The 22,626-nt window shown below is 36.7% G+C and overlaps 3 protein-coding genes across 4 annotated transcripts; 1 reads left to right on the forward strand and 2 right to left on the reverse strand.

Annotated features, from left to right (window-relative positions):
* Nucleotides 1-298: 298 nt before the first annotated feature.
* Nucleotides 299-4,439, forward strand: LOC120185610 (ribonucleoside-diphosphate reductase small chain-like). The gene is made up of 3 exons (XM_039189785.1): nt 299-1,365; nt 2,013-2,015; nt 4,427-4,439. The coding sequence occupies exon 1, from the start codon at nt 365-367 to the stop codon at nt 1,352-1,354; it is 990 nt and encodes a 329-aa protein (XP_039045716.1). The 5' UTR covers nt 299-364; the 3' UTR covers nt 1,355-1,365; nt 2,013-2,015; nt 4,427-4,439.
* On the reverse strand, nt 1,993-22,245 carry LOC120185612 (protein transport protein Sec61 subunit gamma-like). Of its 2 annotated transcripts, XM_039189788.1 has the most exons (5): nt 22,235-22,245; nt 12,738-12,740; nt 3,313-3,408; nt 3,104-3,219; nt 1,993-2,192 (listed from the first exon to the last, which is right to left on the reverse strand). In XM_039189788.1, exons 3-4 carry the CDS (start codon nt 3,404-3,406, stop codon nt 3,104-3,106), a joined length of 210 nt encoding a protein of 69 aa, XP_039045719.1. In that variant the 5' UTR covers nt 3,407-3,408; nt 12,738-12,740; nt 22,235-22,245; the 3' UTR covers nt 1,993-2,192. The 2 variants fall into 2 exon arrangements, with proteins under 2 accessions (XP_039045719.1, XP_039045718.1); XM_039189787.1 differs by lacking the exons at nt 12,738-12,740; nt 22,235-22,245 and having other exon boundaries at nt 3,313-3,480.
* LOC120185611 lies at nt 19,855-20,179 on the reverse strand. The gene has a single exon (XM_039189786.1). It carries the CDS (start codon nt 20,096-20,098, stop codon nt 19,886-19,888), a length of 213 nt encoding a protein of 70 aa, XP_039045717.1. The 5' UTR covers nt 20,099-20,179; the 3' UTR covers nt 19,855-19,885.
* Nucleotides 22,246-22,626: the final 381 nt, after the last annotated feature.

Genomic DNA, 22,626 nt, shown 5'->3' on the forward strand with positions numbered 1-22,626 from the left:
ACTCCAAAAAGATTATCAAATAGTTGAACGGCGCCATTAATACTCCCCGCCAACTTCCAAAATATAAATATTTTCGCATCAAAAGCTTCCATTGTACGCTCGACCGTTATCCCCTCCATCGAAATTATTTTTCATTATCCAATCACAATGCCACACGTAGACTCATTACGTCAAAATTCCAAAATTATCCTCCTCCGCGGTTTATTCTTCCTCGGCAAGTTTCTCCCAATTTCTTTATTTTCAAAATCCCGCGCTCATTTTTGGCCTATAAATGCCCTCTACCCCTCCACCAAATTAATCACAAAATCACTTCTTAAGAAATCCTCTAATTCCTCTTATCATTTTCCCAAATCGCCCATCCAAAATGCCTTCAATTCCAGAAGAGCCACTACTGGCCGAGAACCCAGACCGGTTCTGTATGTTCCCGATCCAATACCATCAAGTATGGGAAATGTACAAGAAAGCCGAAGCATCGTTTTGGACTGCCGAGGAAGTCGATTTATCTTCTGATCTCCGTCACTGGGAAACTCTCTCCGCTGACGAGCGCCACTTCATCACACACGTTCTCGCCTTTTTTGCGGCCTCCGATGGAATCGTCCTTGAAAACCTTGCCGTTCGGTTCATGAAAGAGGTCCAAATCTCCGAGGCGCGTGCTTTCTATGGTTTCCAGATCGCCATCGAAAATATCCACTCCGAGATGTACAGTCTGCTGCTCGAGACTTACATCAAAGATTCCGAGGAAAAGAGACGCCTCTTCCGCGCCATTGAAACGGTGCCGTGCGTGGCTAAAAAAGCCCAGTGGGCTATGAAATGGATCAACGGTGGAGAAACTTTCGCCGAGCGGTTGATCGCTTTTGCTTGCATTGAGGGTATCTTTTTCTCTGGAAGTTTCTGCGCCATATTTTGGTTGAAAAAGCGCGGGTTAATGCCTGGATTAACTTTCTCCAACGAGTTAATCTCGCGAGATGAGGGCCTGCACTGCGATTTTGCTTGCTTGCTGTATGATCTCCTCCGGTCAAAGCTGAGCGAAGAGCGGGTGAAGGGGATAGTAAGAGAGGCTGTTGATATAGAGCGAGAATTTGTGTGCGACGCTCTGCCCTGTGCGTTAGTAGGGATGAACGGCGATTTGATGAGTCAGTACATCGAGTTTGTAGCGGATCGGTTGTTGGGAGCGTTAGGGTACGGGAAAACATACAATGTTGTAAATCCTTTCGATTGGATGGAACTGATTTCGTTGCAAGGGAAAACCAATTTCTTCGAGAAAAGAGTTGGCGAGTACCAGAAAGCGTCCGTCATGTCCAGTTTGAGCGGTAATGGCGGCACCCACGAGTTCAAGATGGACGAGGATTTTTAGGGTTTGGTTATGTTATAACTTGCTTTGCCTGCCTTTGTATCTTATTTTTTTTAAATGTCCCTCTTTGTAGTTAACAGTCCATTTTATTTATGTTTGAGAATAAAATTATCAATTATAATGTAAGTATTAATTTGTATTATATAATAATTAATATTAGATTTAAATAAAATAATTATGTACCCACTCAGAAAATAAATACATTATTGGAAAATTTTTGCCAATTATAAAAGACATTTTAACATTAATTGTTAACAATACATATAAGTTTTTACTTGATAATTATTATTAGCAGTTTTATTAACAAAAGATGTAATTAATATATTAAAGTTTGGGAATGAAACTAAAATGTTTAAAAGTTTAAAATCTAATTTAAAATAAAGTTAGAATTTTCAAAAATTTAATGAACAATTGAAATTAGGGTTATAGTTTGGTGGTTAAACTTAAGTACATTGTATAATTTGGTACCTAAATTTATTTTTATCTAATTAGATATTTAAATTACAATTTGTTACCTAAATTTATTTTATCTAATTAGATATCTAAACTTTTTTTAAGTAAAAAAGTTATATGATTGACTCTTTGGAAAGATATGATTTGAGAGTACCAGGAAATACAGTCCAGAGGACAATGATAAAAAATTGACCAAAAGTGGCAACAGATTGTGGTTTTTTTTTCAACAGGAGTATTACAATACTAAAACAAAAATCATCTGCAACAAAATTGAATATAAAGATAACTAGAGAACCCCATGTCTGAGTTTGAATTACTTTATGAACTCAGATTATGTAAATCTATCTTTTGCCCTGATGCTGAGAAATCATACCAATTCTCGTGCTTCCTGCAAGTCGGTAAAAAGATCAAAACATGAGTACAGAAGAAACATGGCGAAATTTAACGCAATAATTCATAAACGAAGATGGTTGTAGATGGGCGCTTAGTTGCATTAAAAGTAGAGAAATAAATGTCAGTGTATCAGTTTGTTTAGCTACCATTATTCGGTTATCATCATTTAATCCTTAGTTAACAGCAAGAACAAAAAAAAACTGAGAAATCAATCCATGTCCGACACATTTCAGATAAGAGTATGGGCAAATGACTCTCCAAGGAATTTTTTAAACAACAAAAGAACTTTGGGGGGGAAAATTCAACATATCCATGTCAAACATATACACATACCCAACATTCATACCCTAATTAGTGTAACATAATAACTGCCCATCTAGAAGACAGTCTCGGCCTTTTTTCATTATATTATCTAAAATGCAAGTTTCAACCACGCTATTGCTTACTAGTGGAAGAAAAATTGGTTTAACAACCATTTTGCAGCAACATGTGTTAAAAAAAAAGCAATTGCATTGATCAGTTGAGTACAATATCCCTCAAGGAAGACAAAATCAAAATATAAAGACGAGCTTAAGCATCAAAATCGTTTCATTCTTGTTTCTACATGATAATACCACTGAGATGCCAAACAAGGATTCATAAATAAAATGACACATCAGATTCAGAAAACTAACTCAGTTTTCAAGATCTCCCCACTAGTTAAATGCCTACAATTTACAGGCAAATTCCATTTTCCTAGAGTAATCAACAACCAGATTTTCAGTAAAATTCAGATATTGGGGGTTTTAAGAGCTCTAATTTTTTTGAATATGTTAAGATCAATATCACATCAATAACAAGTAATAATACAATAAACCAACAAAGTACATGAAAAATAAAATTGAAATGGAAAGAATCCAGCCGCACCTAACCAGATCCAACAATAATGTTGTTGATGGGGATGAAGATGAGCTTGACGAAAAACCCTACGAATCCCATGACCACGAATCCGATCGCTGTACGAAACGCCACCTTCGTGAATTCTGGGGGGGGGGGGGAACGAATCTTTCAATCAGAATTCTTATCGATCAATAAAACCCAATAATAGGGAAAAACAGAGAGGAGAAATGAGTAACCTTTTTGATCGGGCTTGTGGCATTTCTTGACAAGACGAACACTATCCTTAGCGAATTCTCTTAGCGGATCGAAAACTGAATCAATTGCGTCCATTTCTTTTCTTCTGGTTTTGCTCTGGTCTTCGGAAGAAAGTTCGGAAAACTTTTAGATCTATGGATCTATTATAAGTGGAATTCTTTGCCAAAATATGCGGATAATATATGCAAGATAATTAATAAAATATAATATTTTTAAATTTATTTTTGGATTTATAGTATTTATTATAATGTTTTGAAATTCGTGGTGAGCATTTTTAATAATATATATAATTTTTTAGAGAAAATCGTCCATGTGACCAAAAATGCCTTATAATATACGATTTTAACCAACTTTTTCCGGATTTGCCAAAATGACCAACAAAATCGCAATGCGATCGCTAATTCGCAACGCGATCTCCATTATCGCAAATTCGCGTTGCATTTCGCGTTGCGATAGTTGGAAATCGCGTTGCGATGGTCTACAGTGTCGTTGCGATTTTCCCAATTCGCAATGCGAATAAGTAAATCGCAACGCGAATTGGGAAAATCGCAATGCGATACTGACTATCGCAATGCGATAATACAAAATCGCAACGAGATACTGACTTTCGCAACGCGATTCTGACTTTCGCAACGCGATTTACATAGCGCCATTCGTATTAACGCGTATTTTTTTTTCAAATTCCAAACACGAATTTTTTCTTAATAAATCGGAAACTGAACCGTCTACAGTAATCGCAACTCATAACCTCAAACCCAAAATCATAACACTCAGTCCCATCTCCATCTCTCACTCTCTACGGCGAAATCCGTCCTCATCTCCGAAGATTTCCGTCCCCATCGCCGGCGAAATCCCTCACAACCATTCACAGTCAAAAATCCCTCACAATCATTCAGAAATGGAAAATCAACCTCCGAGGGTTAGTTTTTTTTATTTTTATTTTGAAATTTTTGCATTATTTTAGGTTTTTCATATTGAGATTGATGATAAGTTTATTGGTAATTTTAATAATAGATTAGCCATTTCACTTAGATTTCTTATTAAATTCATTCGATTGCTGCCAATACTGCTAAACTGTTTAGCCTGTGAAGTTAGTATTTGTCTTTGTTTTGTCTTTTGGTTGAAGTAATGCAGAAGAAGAATAGTTTCGAGAATGAAAATCGCAACGCGGAAATAATTATCGCAACGAGAGAATCGCAACGCGAAATAAAAAACGCAACGCGAAACCAAAATCGCATTGCGATTTTCATTTCGCGTTGCGATTCTCTCGTTGCGATTTTCATTTCGCGTTGCGATTTTTATTTCGCGTTGTGATTTTCATTTCGCGTTGCGATTCTCTCGTTGCGATAGTCATTTTGCGTTGCGATTCTCTTTATCTCGTTGCGATTTTCATTTCAACCAAAAGACAAAACAGTGTTGCAAATTTTAGTTTCAAGAATAAACTACTATTTATGTTTATTGTTTTTGGTATATCTTGACAGTGTAGTTTTTGGTATATCTAACTTGGTATGTTTATTGTTTTTGTAGAAATTTTTTTCGGCTTCATTGACATTAAGGAATAAAGTTAGCCTAGCCACTACAATTGCTTCGAAGCTTTCACCTGCACAAAGAAAATTGTTTGAGGAAACCTGCTTCGGGCCATGGCTGAGAGTACAACATCCGGGTGGAGATGCTAATTTGACCCATTTGTGGCTTCAGACCATGACTAGAGATCTACCCGACAGTATACAACGTGGTGAGGAAGAGATATGGTTTCATTTTCCACCAGCGTATACTTGTTTTGGGCGGAAGGAGTTCTGCTTAATCACTGGTCTACGATTCGGACACGATGATGTAGGCCGGTACACTCGTCATATCACCCGCCCATCATGGTTATCCAGGGTTTTTCCTGATGAGTCAATAGAGAAGCCGAACTTACACGTCGACGACATGAAGAAATTGTTTAATAAGAAAGATGGTTTTACTCGGATGAATGACGTCGATGTTGTCCGAGTATGCCTTCTACTACTTTTGTATGCCGGCTTTTTAGGCAGAGAGGCCAGACAACCTATTCCTCAGGAGCTAATATTATTGGTAGAGGACCTAAATGCATGGAATCTGTTTCCGTGGGGTTCGTATATATGGAAAGCTACCTGGACTAAGTTGTCGTCTGCCTTTGATGACCGCAAAAGTTTGCGGGGCGATGGGTCGAAATACACTTTGTCAGGCTTTGTTTGGGCCTTTAAGGTAAGAATTTCTATATAATGTTTTCAAAATTATAATTAATTATTTAACAATTACTAATGTTTGTTATTATATTGTTTGTAGATTTGGATATTCGAGGCCTTTCCCGCCATGAAGACATATGCAATAAAAACTTCAAATGATATTCCCAGGGCTATTTACTGGAAGAGGAAACGTCTGTTGGATTGGGAAGACTTAATACCATATGCGACAATAAATAATGTAAGTTAACACAAATACTATCATATATAAACAAGTTATTAATAGTAGACGTTTAACTTTGTTTGAGTTTTTATATTTTTAGGAGGCCAACATTCCATTAATGAGACTGACACCCACGGAGGCTGAGCTTGCCACTGATTGGTGGCAAGCTAGTCAGCGTTTTCTTGATGGCACGAATGATGAGCAGCCTCCACTTCCTCCACTTCGAGAGCCATAACCTCACCCAGAGCCATCACTTGATCGACCCGACTATACACCTCTACAACGAGAGCCATCACCTATCCCGTCACATCATCGAGCCTCTTCTCCACCATCACCTCATGATAGGCGACCGTCAAAGATGCCACGACTTCTATCTCCCTGTTCTCCACCTCCACGGGATGAGTCAAGGGAGTTACGTGATGAGGTCAATGCCTTGCGTGGGGAGATCGGTACTCTACGCGATAACGATGGTGCATGGCGTGTGGAGGTCAATGCCTTGCGTGAGGAGATCGGTACTCTACGCGATAACGATGGTGCATGGCGTGTGGAGGTGTCTACTTTACGTGGTGAGGTTGCCGCTCTAAGTGAGATGGTAGTATCGTTACAGAATGAGGTTCATACTCTACGCAACGAGGTAAGTTTAAGATTTTCCATATTTAACTTGATGATAAATTTACTCGTAATTTCACTTAAATTAAACATTTCACTTAGATTGCTTAGTAAATTTATTCGGTTGCTGCCAATACTGCTAAACTGTTTATTAACACTGTGAAGTTAGTATTTGTCTTTTTGTTTTGTCTTTTGGTTGAAGTAAATTTATTTGGTTGCTGCCAATTCTGCTAAACTGTGTATTCTTTAACACTGTGAAGTTAGTATTTGTCTTTGTTTTGTCTTTTGGTTGAAGTTTTGAAATATATTTGTCTTTGTTTTCACTGTTTAAATATCATGTCCGTTTATTTACTGATATTTGTATTTAATTATTTAGCGGACCGATAAGGTGGATGCTTTACGTCGGGTTTTTCTTGCACGACAGAGTTCACGCATCAGACGGCGTGCACGTGCTATTAAGTCTCCGTATACCCCAATAGTGCGAAGACACCGCAAGAAGAAGCTCGACTCGCCTGTCATCCCTCAAGAGTCCACTCCTATCGTTGAAGAGGCCCCTATCATTCCTCGAGAGTCCCCTCCCACCATTCAAGAGGCCACTGTCATCCCTCAAGAGTCTACTCCTATCATTGAAGAGGCCACTGTCATCGTTGAAGAGGTCCCTCCCACCATTCAAGAGCCCGATTCACATGGCGTTATATGTAGGATTCTTGATAAACCCTCTGACGTGCCGGACATGATGGATTCAAGTTGGCTCTCGTATGAGTTACCGGCCAGTACCATACCGGTATCTGAAGTGGAGAGGGAGCAACTACCGGACACAATTCTGGATAACACCCTTTGGGCTAAGACCGCAATTGATTTTTATCTACATGAGCGAAGCCAGGGGTGTTTCACTGACATATGCAAGCTCAATGATGATATCTATTTGTTGCTTGATCGGTCTTGGTGAGGCGTATTATTAGGGGTCGAAGACAATGGCTATTTCGATGGAGGGGTAAGTCTTATATTTTTCTTATATTTTAATTTGATTATTTTTTTGTAAATTTATGTAAGTTACTAATATATGTCTTTTTTTGTAAAACAGCATATCGATGCGTGGGTGTCACGTCTTCTAATAATTAGGAAACTTAAGGAAAATAAAAGAAATACACGATATACAATTATGCCGACGTCTTTTAACGCTGTTCACTTGAAGAATCAACGAGATGAATCATTTGCGTTGGGCAATGGACAAGCTAAACTTTATCCTGCATGGTGGGAGGTCGATAAGGTTAGTGTTTATTTTAGATTGAGTTTAAAGGTATTCATAAATAAGTGCGCAAATGAATGAATTATTACTTATGATTGCAGGTGTTTATCCCTGTTTTGGAACGTAACCATTGGCTTCTCGTCGAGCTTCAGATCCCATCCCTTAAGGCAATAGTATATGACAACATGATAAATTACATATCATTGGCTGATTTAAGAGATATTATTAAGGGATGGAACTCTTATTTGGCTAAATTCTTGGATGCGATAAATTATTGGACTCGTTCTGGAAACAAGAAGCCAAAGAAGCTCAATATTACAGTTAGCAGAGACGAGACCACACCACAACAAACGAAAGGACCCAGAGGGGATTGTGGTCCTCTCGTATGCTTGGCGTTGGACCGTTTGATCACAGGAAGTATAAAGTATCTACCTCCCACAGATATAGATAGAGCTGCAGTAGGCTTGTGGTTTCGACATTATATGGATAGATCGATATATACGAGACGCTGCCTACCTGCATCCGCGTTATAAAAATGTCCATAAACAATTGGTATGTTTATAGGCTTGTGGTTTGAAAATGTTTGGTTAAGTACCTAGAATTCAATAATTTGTTGTTTGTAGGTTTTAGATGTGTAGAAAGTGTTGTTTGAGCAAATGTTTGGTTTATGCAGGTTAATCTCAGAAGTGAGCTGCGTGAAAATGATGTATGGCTGCAAAAGTTGATTCAATAGTAGAAGTGTTATTTTCTCTAATAATTATTGCTTATTTTTTGATTGTTTAATTGATTTATAAAAGGTGATTTGTAAAAGTTGATTTGTTTAATTGATGTTAACATAATTCTTATTTGTGCTTGTTTAATTGATTGAAATGTAATGGTTGATTTTGTTGATTTCAATCTGCATTATGTTGAAGGCAAAAAGTACTATCGCAATGCGAAATGAAAATCGCAATGAGAGAATCGCAACGCGAAATGAAAATCGCAACGCGAAATTAAATTCACGTTGCGATTTTCATTTCGCATTGCGATTCCCTCGTTGCGATTTTCATTTCGCATTGCGAAATTAGCGTTGCGATTTTCATTTCACATTGCGATTCTCTCGTTGCGATTTTCATTTCGCATTGCGATAGTAATTTCCGCGTTGCGATAGACATTAAGATGATTGCCTATTAAGTGATAACAACTGAACAGATCATAGCAATTTTCAAACTCAAGTTACTAATACATGCCTAACTGAAAATGTTAAAAGTTCACACATAAAATCTACATAATACAACGTTTGCATTTAAAAATCACCTAAGTTAACAGTCCCAAAAGGTGAAGCCAGTTGTGATTGGGATTTTAAAGATGATTGCGATTTTGATTGCCTTTTTATTGACACCATATGAGCTTTGGATTTTGATGATGATCCATATTTTGGTAGAGGAAAAGATGATTGTGATGGCACTGGTGATCCACATGTCAACCTTGTATGACCACTTTCCTTGAACCGACTACATGTCGATCTCTTATTCTCTTCACCCTTAGACGGTATACGATCGTGACTTTTTGGTCGGCCAGGTAGCCTTCTGTCCATGGCTGGTGGCAAAACTATTTGTAAGTCATCTGGTATGTCCCACTCAGAAGGATGCGGAATAGGGTAGACAATCTCGGCATAAGTCTGTCGATATACTTCTGTAGTGTAGCAATCCATAGCGTATGTGCTTGAATCATCTTGGTTTAGATGAAGAGCAACTTTTATAACATGGCAACATGGATAACCAGATGTTTGCCATTTCATACAACTACACGTCCTTGCATTTAGATCGACAAGCCCATTTAAGTTATTATCCAGTACTTCAAACAAAGTGTTTGAACATGGTTCAACTCTCCATGACGTTGACTTCACAACACGTTTCGTTATCTTTTTTTCAGTCCATGGTGTAACACGATGTTCCAATGTTCCTGTAAATTTAAATAAATAATACTTAGTAAAATATATGATAAGTTACGAATTCAAAGAAATAATACCTGCATGGTTTCTTTTCTTGTAGTACCACTGTTGAATAGAGGCTCGAAAAAACTCCATTAACATAGTAATGGGTAATTTCCGGGAATGACGACTTAGAGCGTTGATTGATTCTGCACTATTAGACGTCATGAAACCATATCTTGCTCCAAGTTGATATACTCTTGACCATCTTTCAAACCCGACATCTTCTAGTGTTTGAGCACACTGAGGCAAAACACGTCTTAAACAGTTTATATGCTTATTGAAATCCACTTCCCGATAAGCCTTTACAGCCTTCCAGTATATCCATTTGTGCTTTTTTATACCAGCAGACCTTGATTTTAGATTTCTATACAAATGAACACCACAAAGTCCATGGAAAGAATCTGGGAAACACCTTCTAACAGCGTTGTCAATTGAGTTTGCCCTATTGGATATGATTGTCAGATTGCTAATAGGACCTATGCAATCCCTAAGATGCCCCATAAACCATGTCCATAAATCAGAGGTTTCAGATTTGCCAACCCCGTAAGCTATTGGCAATATCCCATTGTTAGCATCCATGGCTACTGCTAATAAGTTTACTCCAAGGTATCGACCTTTCAAATGTGCTCCGTCAACTATAATAACTGGGCGCATGCAAGTAATAAACGAACGAATCTACAAAATAATATACACAAGAAATATAATCATTTAAATATGAAATGCATGTAACTAACAGAAATGAGTCAACAGAATTATATTGATTTACTAACCGCAGTACCAATGGCAATAAACAACAACTCAAAGCGTCCATCTCTATCTGTTTTGATATGAGTTACCGACCCAGGATTTTTTAGCTTTAAATTGTGACAATAAGCCGGCAGTTGGGCAAACGATGCTTCTGGCGACCCCCTCAATAATTCCAAGGCATAACATTTGGCTCTCCAAGCTTGAGAATATGATATACTAATCTTGAACCGAGCATTCATGTCAGTCATAATTTCATGTCCCCGATATACCCTGCCATTCAAAAACATTAACTCAGCCAGAAAACCACACAAAACCTTTTTGTTTGCCTGTCTATGGTTAGGAAAAACTTGGGTTCTTGAACATGTATGTTTATCAATAAAAGTCCTAACTTGAAACATTTCGCAATCTTTTATCCTCTTTGCAATCATACGCCACGTACAGTTTTTGTCAATCATACACCTTGTTCCGAAACGATCTTTGCTTGATTTGTTAACTTTTAGTTGATAGCCATCTTCCACACATTTCGTATACAAAGCTATCTTCAAGTCTTCCTTTGTATAAAAACAATCATCTTTCTTGATACGAATAACTTTTGTGTAACAATCAACTGCTTTCTTTGCCAACTCTTCTTCCGGTAGCTGAAGTAATTCTGGCATATTCCAGTTATACTCCCGTGGCATTTTCTTTTCTTCGGGGACTTTTTCTTCTTCTTTTTCTTCTTCAGGATTATATGAATTACAGAATGGATGTTCAACATGTTCATTCACAGTCGTAACTTCCTCCTCATTATCATCAACAACATCTTCCTCGGCAACGGGTGTTTCATCATCAAAATTCGGGTATTGACCAATATCAAAATCATTACACGCAGGGTCTGTTTCTTCTTCTGAAACATCATCAAAATCCGAGTATTGACCAATATCAAAGTCCGGGTATTGACCAAGATCAAATTTTGAATACTGACTAGTACTCACAATTTTTTCTCTTGGCTCATCATCGTCTAATTGGTCAATACGAAAACCGGAATTTGGTGCTGAAAGTTGATTTGGATTTGGATTAGAGAAAGGTTGTGGGTTTTGAGACCCACTTAGTTGATTACTACCCGCTACTGACCCAACAATACTACTTCTAGGTTCAACAACATACAATGTAACATCATCACTTGAAACATTAATGTAAGCAATGAATCGTTCAACATCTTCATTGTCGGTTAACAAATAAACTTTACCATTTCTCTGATAAGATAGCCTAAATCCACTTAGGGGCTCTAAATTCAATTTCTTTGAAACACGTAACATTAGAGTTTCATAAGTTAACTTCTTTAATGACAGTTTTAGTTGAAGATTCATGGGTAAAGGCATATATTGTAAAACACCATGAACATTCTCCCATGACCCTCCAAAACATAAATCTATCCAAACATGATCAACATTAGATGATTTCATGGTTGTAAATTAATTTACTAAACAAACGAGATGCGAAACTAAGACCTGTTGCCGGATGGGGAAGGATGTCGTTGGATATAGGAACGGATGTCGCCGGAGAGATTGATAGATGGAGATGGAATGAGTTGCGATTTAGGGATTTAGGTTATGAGTTGTTGCTGCTGCGTAGATATATACACAAAAAATTTGGCTTGCGAAACTAAAACCTGTTGCGAACTTTGAAACTCGCATTGCGATTCTGTATTATCTCGTTGCGAAAGTCAGAATCGCGTTGCGAAAGTCAGAATCGCGTTGCGAAAGGCAATCATTTGACCATCGCAATGCGAAATGCAAATCGCAACGACAGAATCGCAATGCGAAATGAAATATGAGTATATATGTTAACAAAACTTGCATTATGTGTATTTTATGTGTGCACTTTTAACATTTTCAGTTAGGCATGTATTAGTAACTTGAGTTTGAACATTGCTATGATCTGTTCAGTTGTTATCACTTATTAGACATTCATTTGACTATCGCAACGCGAAATGGCTATCGCAACGACAAAATCGCAATGCGAAATGAAAATCGCATTGCGATTTTCTCGTTGCGATTTTCTCGTTGCGATTTTCATTTCGCATTGCGATTTTCATTTCGCATTGCGATTCTCTCGTTGCGATAGTCAGTTTTGTGTTGCGATAGTCTGTTTTGCCTTCAACATAATACAGATTGAAAATCAACAAATCAACTATTACATTTCAACACAAATAAGAATTATGTACACATCAATATAACAAATCAACATTTACAAATCATCTTTTACAAATCAATTAAACAATCAAAAATAATAATAATTTTTATTTCTTCATCAATTATTGAATCAATGAATCAACAACTTTGTGACCCCGTACATCCATTTCACGCAGCTCACTTAAGGATTAACATGCAGAAACCAAACATTTGCTCAAATAAGACTTCCTACACATCTAAAACCTACAAACAGCAAATTATTGAATTCTAGGTACTTAACCAAACATTTTAAAACCAAAAGAAGTATATATGTTAACAAAACTTGCATTTGACTTACCAATTAACAATGGACACTTTCATAACGCGGATGCAGGTAGGCAGCGTCTCGAATATATTGCTCTAGCCATATAATGCCGAAACCACAAGCCTACTGCAGCTCTATCTCTATTGGTGGGAGGTAAAAACTATGTGCTTCCCGTCGTCAAACGCGCCAAGCAAAGGCATACGAGAGGACCACAATCCTCTCTGGCTCCCGGCGATTACTGTGGCGCGGTCTCGTCTCTGACAACTGTGACATTGAACTTCTTTGGCTTCTTGTGTCCAGAATGAGTCCAATAATTAATCCCATCCAAGAATTTAGCCAAATGAGAGCTCCATCCCTTGAACATATCTCTCAAATCAGACAGTGATATGTAATTGATCATGCTGTCATACACTATTATCTTCAGGGATGGGAGCTGAAGTTGGACGAGAAGCCAGTGAAGACGTTCCAAAACAGGGATAAACACCTGCAATCATAAGTAATAATTCATTTATTTGCGCACTTATTTATGAACACCTTTAAAAAATTTAAAAAATAAACACTAACCTTATCGACCTCCCACCATGCAGGATAAAGTTTAGCTTGTCCATTGCCCAACGAAAATGATTCATCTCGTTGATTCTTCAAGTGAACTGCGTGAAAAGCCGCCGGCATTATTGTATATAGCGAATTTTTTTTTATTTTTCCTAAGCTTCCTTATTATTAGTAGACGTGACACCCACGCATCGATATGCTGTTTTACAAAAAAATACATATATTAGTGAATAACATTAATTTTTAAACAAATTAATCAAAATCATATATAAGACAAATATAAGACTTACCTCCCCATCCAAATAGCCACTGTCTTCAACCCCTAATAGCACACCCCACCAAGACCGATCAAGCAACAAACACATTTCATCGTTGAGTTTGCTGATGTTAGTGTAACACCCTTGGCTCCGCTCATGTAGATAAAAATCAACTGCGGTCTTAGCCCAAAGGGTATTATCCATAATTGTTTCCGGTAGTTGTCTCCTCTCCACTTCAGATACCGGAAGGGTACTAGCCGGTAACTCATACGAGAGCCAACTCTCATCCATCATGTCCGATACCGGTGGGGGTTTCTCAATACTTCGATATATTACCCCATATGAATCGGGCTCTGGAATGGTGGGAGGAACCTCTTCAACGATGACAGTGGCCTCTTGAACGGTGGGGGGGGAATCTTGAGGGAGGATAGGGGCCTCTTGAACGATTGGAGGGGACTCTTGAGGGATGACCGGTGAGTCGGGCTTCTTCTTGCGGAGTCTTCGCACCATTGGGGTGAACGGAGACGTAATAACACGTCCACGCCGTCTGATGCGTGAACTCCGTCGTGCAAGGAAAACCCGACGTAAAGCATCCACCTTATCGGGCTGCTAAAAAAAATTAATACATAAATCAGTAAATAAACAGACATGATATTAAACAAAGACAAATATGTTTCAAACTAGCATTGTATTCACCCAAGTCATTATTCTATCATAGTTCACAAAATGCTCAGATAACATTCCAGAAGTAAGCACTTATATAAACATTTAAAAGGACAACATATATAAACATTCCAGAAGAAGAATAGTTTACTTTTGCAACACGAAAATGACTATCGCAACGCGGAAATGGCTATCGCAATGCGAAATGAAAATCGCAACGACAAAATCGCAATGCGAAATGAAATCGCAACGACAAAATCGCAACGCGAAACACAAATCGCATTGCGATTTTCATTTCGCGTTGCGATTTTGTCGTTGCGATTTTCATTTCGCATTGCGATAGCCATTTCCGCGTTGCGATAGTCATTTTCGTGTTGCGAAAGTAAACTATTCTTCTTATGCAAATTGAAACTTGAATGGATTGCATTACTTCAACCAAAAGACAAAAACAAAACCAAAAACAAATACTAATAAAAACAGTTTAGCAGTATTAGCAGCAACCGAATGAATTACGAGTATGAAAAATCTTAAACTTACCTCGTTGCGTAGAGTATGAATCTCATTCTGCAACGATACTACCATCTCACGTAGAGCGGCTACCTTACCGCGTAATGTAGACACCTCAACACGCCATGCACCATCGTCTTTGCGTAAAGTACCGACCTCCTCACGCAAGGCATTGACCTCATCACGTAACTCCCCTAACTCATCCCGTTGAGGTGGAGGTGGAGAACAGGGAGATAAACGTCGTGGCATCTTTGCCCGTCACCTATCTTGCGGTGATGGTGGAGAAGAGGCTCGATGATGTGACAGAATAGGTGATGGTTGTCGTTGTGGAGGTGTATAGCCGGGTCGATCAGATGATGGCTCTGGGTGAGGTGATAGCTTTGGGCGAGGTGATGGCTCCCGAAGTGGAGGCTGTTCATCAACCGTTCCATCAAAAAAACGCTTACTAGCTTGCCACCAATCAGTGGCAAGCTCAGCTTCCGTGGGTGTCAGCCTCTGTAGAGGAGTGTTGGCCTCCTAACAATATAAAAGCTCAAACAAAGTTAAACGTGTACTAGTAATAACTTGTTTATAAACATATGGTAGTATTTATGTTAACTTACATTATTTATTGTCGTATACCGTAGTAAATCTTCCCATTGCAAGGTCCGTTTCCTCTTCCAGGAAATAGCCCTGGGAATATTATTTGAAGTTTTTATTGCATATGTCTTCATGGCGGAAAAGGCCTCAAATATCCAAATCTACAAACAATATAATAACAAACATTAGTAATTGTTAAATAATTACTTATAATTTTGGAAACATTATATAAAAATTCTTACCTTAAAGGCCCAAATAAAGCCTGTCAAAGTGTATTTGGAACCATCGCCATGCAAACTTTTTCGATCATCCAAGGCAGACGATAACTTATTCCATGTAGCTTTCCATAAATACGAGCCCCACGGAAACAGGTTCCACGCATTTAGGTCTTCTACCAATTTGATTAGATCATTTGGAATAGGTTGTCTGGCCTCTCTTCCTAAAAAGCCGGCATGCAAAAGAATTAGAAGGCATACTCGGACAACGTCGACGTCATCCATCCGAGTAAAACCATCTTTCTTATTCAATAATATCGTCAGGTCTTCCACGTGTAGATTCGGCCTCTCCAGCTCAGGAAAAACCCGGGATAACCATGATGGGTGGGTAATATGTCTAGTGTACCGACCTACATCATCGTGTCCGAAGCGTAGACCGATGATTAAGCAAAACTCCTCCCGCCCAAAACACGTATACGCCGGTGGAAAATCAAACCATATCTCTTCATCACGACGTTGTATAGTATCTGGTAGATCCCTAGTCATGGTTTGAAGAAATAGGTGTGTCAACATCGCATCTCCACCGGGATGTTGTACTTTCAGCCATGGCCCGAAGCAAGTATCCTCAAACATTTTTCTTTGTGCAGGTGAAAGCTTCGACGCAATTGTTTTGGCCAGGCTGACTTTATTTCTTAAGGTTAATTGAGCCGAATAAAAGTTCTACAAAAACAATAAACATACTAAGTTAGATATACCAAAAACTACACTGTGAAGATATACCAAAAACAATAATAAACATAAAGAGTAGTAGTTTATTCTTCAAACTTAAATTTGCAACACTGTGAATTTCTTATTTGTCTTTGTTTTTTGGTTGAAGTAATGCAATTCATTCAAGTTTCAATTTGCAGAAGAAGAATAGTTTCTAAAAATGAAAATCGCAACACGAAAATGACTATCGCAACGCGAATTTGACTATCGCAACGCGAATTTGACTATCACAACGAGAGAATCGCAACGCGAAACTAAAATCGCGTTGCGATTTTCATTTCGCGTTGCGATTCTCGGTTAATAATAAGCAATCTAAGTGAAATGGTTAATCTATTATTGAAATTACCAGTAAACTTATCATCAATTTCAATATGAAAAACCTAATAATAATGCAAAAATTTCAAAAAGAAAATAATTAAAAAAACTAACCCTCGTTGGTTGATTTGGTTGATTTTCCATTTCTGATTGTGAGGGTGGCTCTGAGAGATGGAGATAGACGGATTTCGCCGGAGATGAGGACGGATTTTGTCGGAGATAGGTGAGAGAGTGAGAGATGGAGATGGGACTGAGTTGTGATTTTAGGTTTTAGGTTATGAGTTGCGATTACGGGATATACTGTGGACGGTTCAGTGTTCCAATAAATTAATATTCGTGTTTGGAATTTAAAAATAAAATACTTGGCCAAGATACTAATGGCGCTTTGAAAATCGCATTGCGATTATGTATTATCGCGTTGCGAAAGTCAGTATCTCGTTGCGATTTTGTATTATCGCATTGCGATAGTAAGTTTGCGATTTTCCCAATTCGCGTTGCGATTTACTTTTTCGCATTGCGAATTGGGAAAATCGCAACGACACTGTAGACCATCGCAACGCGATTTCCAACTATCGCAACGCGAATTTGCTATAATGGAGATCGCGATGCGAATTAGCGATCGCATTGCGATTTTGTTGGTCATTTTGGCAAATCCGGAAAAAGTTGGTTAAAATCGTATATTATAAGGCATTTTTGGTCACTGAGGCGATTTTCTCTAATTTTTATTGGAACTCATTATGTAATGGTGATGAGTTCTAATAAAATATATATTTTTTGGATAAAATGTCCAAAAATATATAAGTAGTCTTCGAATTTTTAGAACGTTTGTATTTTGGTCACCTTACTTCTAAAATTTGTAATACAATCATCGAATTTTTGTTCATTTTCAATAAGGTCCTTGTCGTTATCTCCCGTTAGTTTTTATTGACGTGACACTTAACTATGTTAACTCCCTTCCTCTTTTTCTTCTCAAACTGTGTCATCGTCATTCACCCTACCTCTGGTCATCAGTGGCTCACACTGTCATCACCATAGTCACCGACATTGTTTATTGACCACACCCCGACCCTCAATTCATACTCACCGTCCACCGTTCATCTCAAGTTGCGAAAAGACCGTTTGAACACCCATCCTCGATCTCTGTTCGAAAACCCCAACGACGGTGACACGACTGACTGAGTTTTGGGCGGAACAATGTGAGGACTCCAACAGTGGTGGAAGTGTAGCGAACAGACAACCTCATCTGTCGAAAATTGATGAAAACAAAAAAAGGTGTTGGGTTTTTTTTTTGACGAGATTCAGGGCCCTCTCCATGGCAAACAGGTGTGAGTCTCAGCGAGTGGCTAACGGGGTTTCGGTCAGAATGAGTGGTGCTCCTACTGGTACCGACAGTGACGATCACCAGTGATTGATAACGGAGATCGAGGATGGGTGTTCGAACGATCTTTTCGCGATTTGGGACGAATAGTGGACGGTCAATATGAATCGAGGGTCGGGGCATGGTTGAGAGGCGACGTCGGTGGCGATAGTGATGACGGTGTGAGCCACCGTTGACCAAAGTTGAGGTGAACGGTGATGACACGACTTGAGAAGGAGGAGGAGGAAGAAGAGAAGAATAAGAATAAGAAGGGGTTAACGGAGTTAAGTACCAAGTTAGCAAAAACTAACAGGAGGAAAAATATGAACCTCACTAAAAACGAATTAAAAGTTCAATGACTGTATTGTAAGTTTCAAAAGTTGAGTGACCAAAATGCAAACGTTCTAAAAGTTCAAGGATTATTTATATACTTTACTCTATTTCATTTTATTAAAATTTGTCATATAGCAAAATATATTTTATTAGAACTTGTCACCTTCCCGTTACGAATTTCAAAATATTATAATAATTATCATAGATCCCCAAATATTTTTCTATCAACGATATATTTCAGAATATTTTTTACGTGAATATTATTACACTAGGTTTGCAAAATTCTTTCCTAAAAAAGTAAGTGAGACTTCTAAAAGTATATGGGGTAAACGTTTCAAATACTCGCTAAATTATGAGGTCTAATCTATTTTGACCGTTAAACTAAAGCTTTTTCCAATTAAACTATTAAAATGCTATTCATCAAGTAAGTGACGATTAACATTTAATGAAAATGATAATCTGATAGTTAAGTAAATCTTTACAATTATAATTTTTATTCCCTTACGTATTTGTATGAATTTAATTCAATAAATTTAATTCTTTAATCAGTTTGTAACACATATCACAATATGATTGAAGAAATTTTAGTTAAATATTTTGTAAAATTTTAAAGGATAAAGTACACAAATGATCTATCAACTATAGGAAGTTTCTTTGTTGAGTCTCTCGATTATTAAAAGTTGTAAAATGGTCTCCCGACTAAAGGGTGTTGCTTTATTAAGTCATCTGACTATTAAAAGTTATAAAATGGTCACCCAACTATTCATATGTTTTAAATTCATAATTTTTCGCTAAAAAAATATGACATTTTGAGCTAGAAGTTAATAAAATAATTATGAAGATTTAAAAAGTCGAACTATTGACTGATATTGAATCAATTTTATAAGACTTTCAATTTATAATCGATCCTTTTTGTTGTATTTATATTCGATTTATGATATCAGTTACCGCTTGAGTTGGAACATATGATAAAGTGTGTGAAGTACTAACAATTTGAAGCATTAAACGACATATAAAAATGAACACCATAAAATATGATTGTGCAATTTGATAATACCACATCTATAGTGTCTTACATAAAGAGTAAGTCTATTGTACAATATTTTAATTATCTCAAATAATAATTATTTAATTTATTTTATTCACAACCTAGACAATCATAATCTGATTCATATAACAATTATATATTTATATAAACTCGTCCTCTTTACTAAAATTCTTTTTCTCAGGACGATAAAACACTCAAAATTACAAGATAAAAATAACAAATATAGCCCAAATAATGGCTTAATATCAACAAAAAATGAAAAAAAGACTAAAGAAAGATAAGAGTTGAAAGAAACAAAAATGGAAAGCCCTTTTAATGACAAGAAAGTCTGTTGAAAATATTCTAGTAGCTAATATTAATTATTGCTAACAAATTATTATGTTGGTCGAGATTTTCCATCAAAAAGTACTTGTGTTAGAGATGAAAAAAAATTGGTCGAGAATAGAAAGAGGATGAAACCAATGGCAATGATCGATTACTCGAGATGCACGTGAATACCAATTGCAATGACCAAGACGGTGATTATGCAGAAGTATATTATGGCATGAATTAGGATGGCTATCCCACTTGTGCACATGTTTCCGAACTCTATCACTCGAGTCCTCGACGGCAGCTGGAACAGCAACCCCGGCGATAAGAGGATGAACAAGCCTACCGCGACGAACACTGGTCCCCAATCTGCACTCATGATTTCTCTCCTTTCTTTTTAATTCCTTTTTCTTCCTGGAATTCACTCTTGAAGCATAGGGTTTGAAGATATTTTTTTTTTCAAGAGCTTCGATGATCTTCCTATAGAAAATGGAAACACAAGAGGTGTTTGGAATACATTATATTAAGTAGGGATGAATGGAACGTATTTTCTTGGGGGATATGATGCTAAACTTAGTGATAAAGGAAAGAATGAGTTTAAAGGGGGAAGTAAGGTATTGTGAAGGTTGCTTTTATGGAGAATGAATTAAAACGCTTCTTTTCTTAGTACATGTTAGCATTGCAATCTCATTTCTCATAACAAGTCTAAGTTTGGAACTTAGCATTGCAATCCCTTCTCTTTTCTCATAAATTGTAGCTGCTAGCGTTAAGGGGATCTCTTTTATATGTATATCATGTTTGAAACCCTCCCTAAATCATGTAAATTTTAAGATAAAAAATATTAAATTATGATCAAATCTATACAGCCGGTGAAATTTAAGGATTAAATATTAAATTAGAATCGAGTCGATACAATGTAAATTTTCTTAAGACTAAATTGATAAATGTGTAAAGTTTGAGAATAAAATATTAAATAAGATCAAATTGACACAATATGTAAATTTTAAGGATCAAATATGTTATTTTACTAATTTAAGAGATTATCACATCATCTTCGGTTACTGACTTCGGAAATGGATAAAAAAAAATGAAATCTATAATTTGTCAAATGATCATCTTAGAACTTTTGATAGTCGAATCATCAAAAGAGAAAAGCAATAATAGTCATTGGTCACTAAACGTTAGCATCTATCTTGTGTTGATAACTGAATTATAAAGTGTTTTAATTTAATCATTAAAACTTACTGAATTTGGTTTTTGATCCTTGGGTCATTAAATCATTAGCAGTCTGATTGACATAAAATAATTCACATCATTTATTGAATGTATAAATTATGTGTTGAATCAAGATTAAATTAACATAATATACAAGCATTTGTAACTGATGTCAATCAAAATAAAATAAAAAGTTAATGAAAAACATTAAAGTCTCGATTAAGTGTTCTTAATTACTCTCTTTTGAAGTTAATCTAAATCAATTTCAACATAATAACAAATTCCTATATAAACTTATGATTAATTTCAACATCCTCACCAGTCTATATATATTTGACACTTGATTCCTTATTCTTACATTCATTCATTGGTAAGAGTTTGTATAGGGCTTTTTAATTAGATGTCGTTGAGAACTTTTAATCCACTTTATCCAAATATATCCGATTTTTTTATTTATTAAAATAACATTCATTTACCAACAACTAGTTGGTCTAGTGGGATGAGATACTAGATTCTTAAGTAAGGTCAGGGGTTTGAATCCTAGTGTTTGTGAATGGACCCGATCCAGATTAGTTAGTCAATAGATCACAATGATTAATTAAAAAATAACATTCATTTATAATTATTTTTTTATATAATATTTATTTAAAGATAAGTTTTATCTTAAATTACTCAATGAGTATATAATTAAAAGTCTATATATAAATATTTGAACATTGTTATATGTAACAATGTGGGATTTGAGAATCTTGTAATCAAACATGTAACACTCTAAACCAGTACGACACACTGTCGACTGATTTGAATTCTACACAGAACCACCGAGTGGCTAACAAAAAAAATTATTAATTGAAATGATTTTCCTGAAAGTGCTCGTAATGAAATAAATCGACCACGTTTATATAAAACAATTTACATCAGGAGCTCCCAGAAATAATAATTTAAAATATACAAACCATTGTTTTAAAAAAGTTACGACTCAACAAGTACAAGGGTCCATAAATATAAATGCTCTATAAAAAAGGACTCGAGAAGTACTTTGCTACACTTGGTCTGGATCTCAACTGCTCAAAAGACTCCTTGACTGCTCCTCTACTAACCTGCATAAGGAAACAAATTCTAAACGTTGAGCTAACTAGCCCAGTGTCACACTAACAACTAAATCATACTAAATGTATTCAGTAGAATGCTCAAGCTATCAAGTATAGTGCATTAGTGAGTATACTAATATACTACATTCTCTACTCTATGGTAGACATCATGGTGCGACTGAGGGTTTTGTATCTTGGAGCTCACACACCCCTCTATTCCACCAAGAATATGGGCTCGAAATCTCTACACCGGACACAACACCGTTGACTAACACACCCCTTGAGAGTGGCAAACCTTGCGCCCTAGTTAGTCAATTTAAAGTGCCTTGCGCACTACCTAAGGATATTAGAACTGATTATTTTATTCGATACTTCACTTCTAAAGTAACCCGGGTGTTTGGATCGTTTCCCGAGTATTCAAACAAGACTAGTTTTATATCCCCTTAGCTGATCTCAATTATAATGTGATTAAGAAATATTATTATTACCAGTTAAAGTATTATTTTAGAGCAATTAAAGCCTTTGGGAAACCTTATTTGGCTCATAAAATATATTGGATTTCTTGCCAAAAATGAACGAGGGTATCGATAAACACCATTGG

This window comes from Hibiscus syriacus, unplaced genomic scaffold (assembly GCF_006381635.1).
Source record: "Hibiscus syriacus cultivar Baekdansim isolate YM2019G1 unplaced genomic scaffold, ASM638163v2 tig00113124_pilon, whole genome shotgun sequence".
In the NCBI taxonomy this organism is placed as follows: Eukaryota; Viridiplantae; Streptophyta; class Magnoliopsida; order Malvales; family Malvaceae; genus Hibiscus; species Hibiscus syriacus.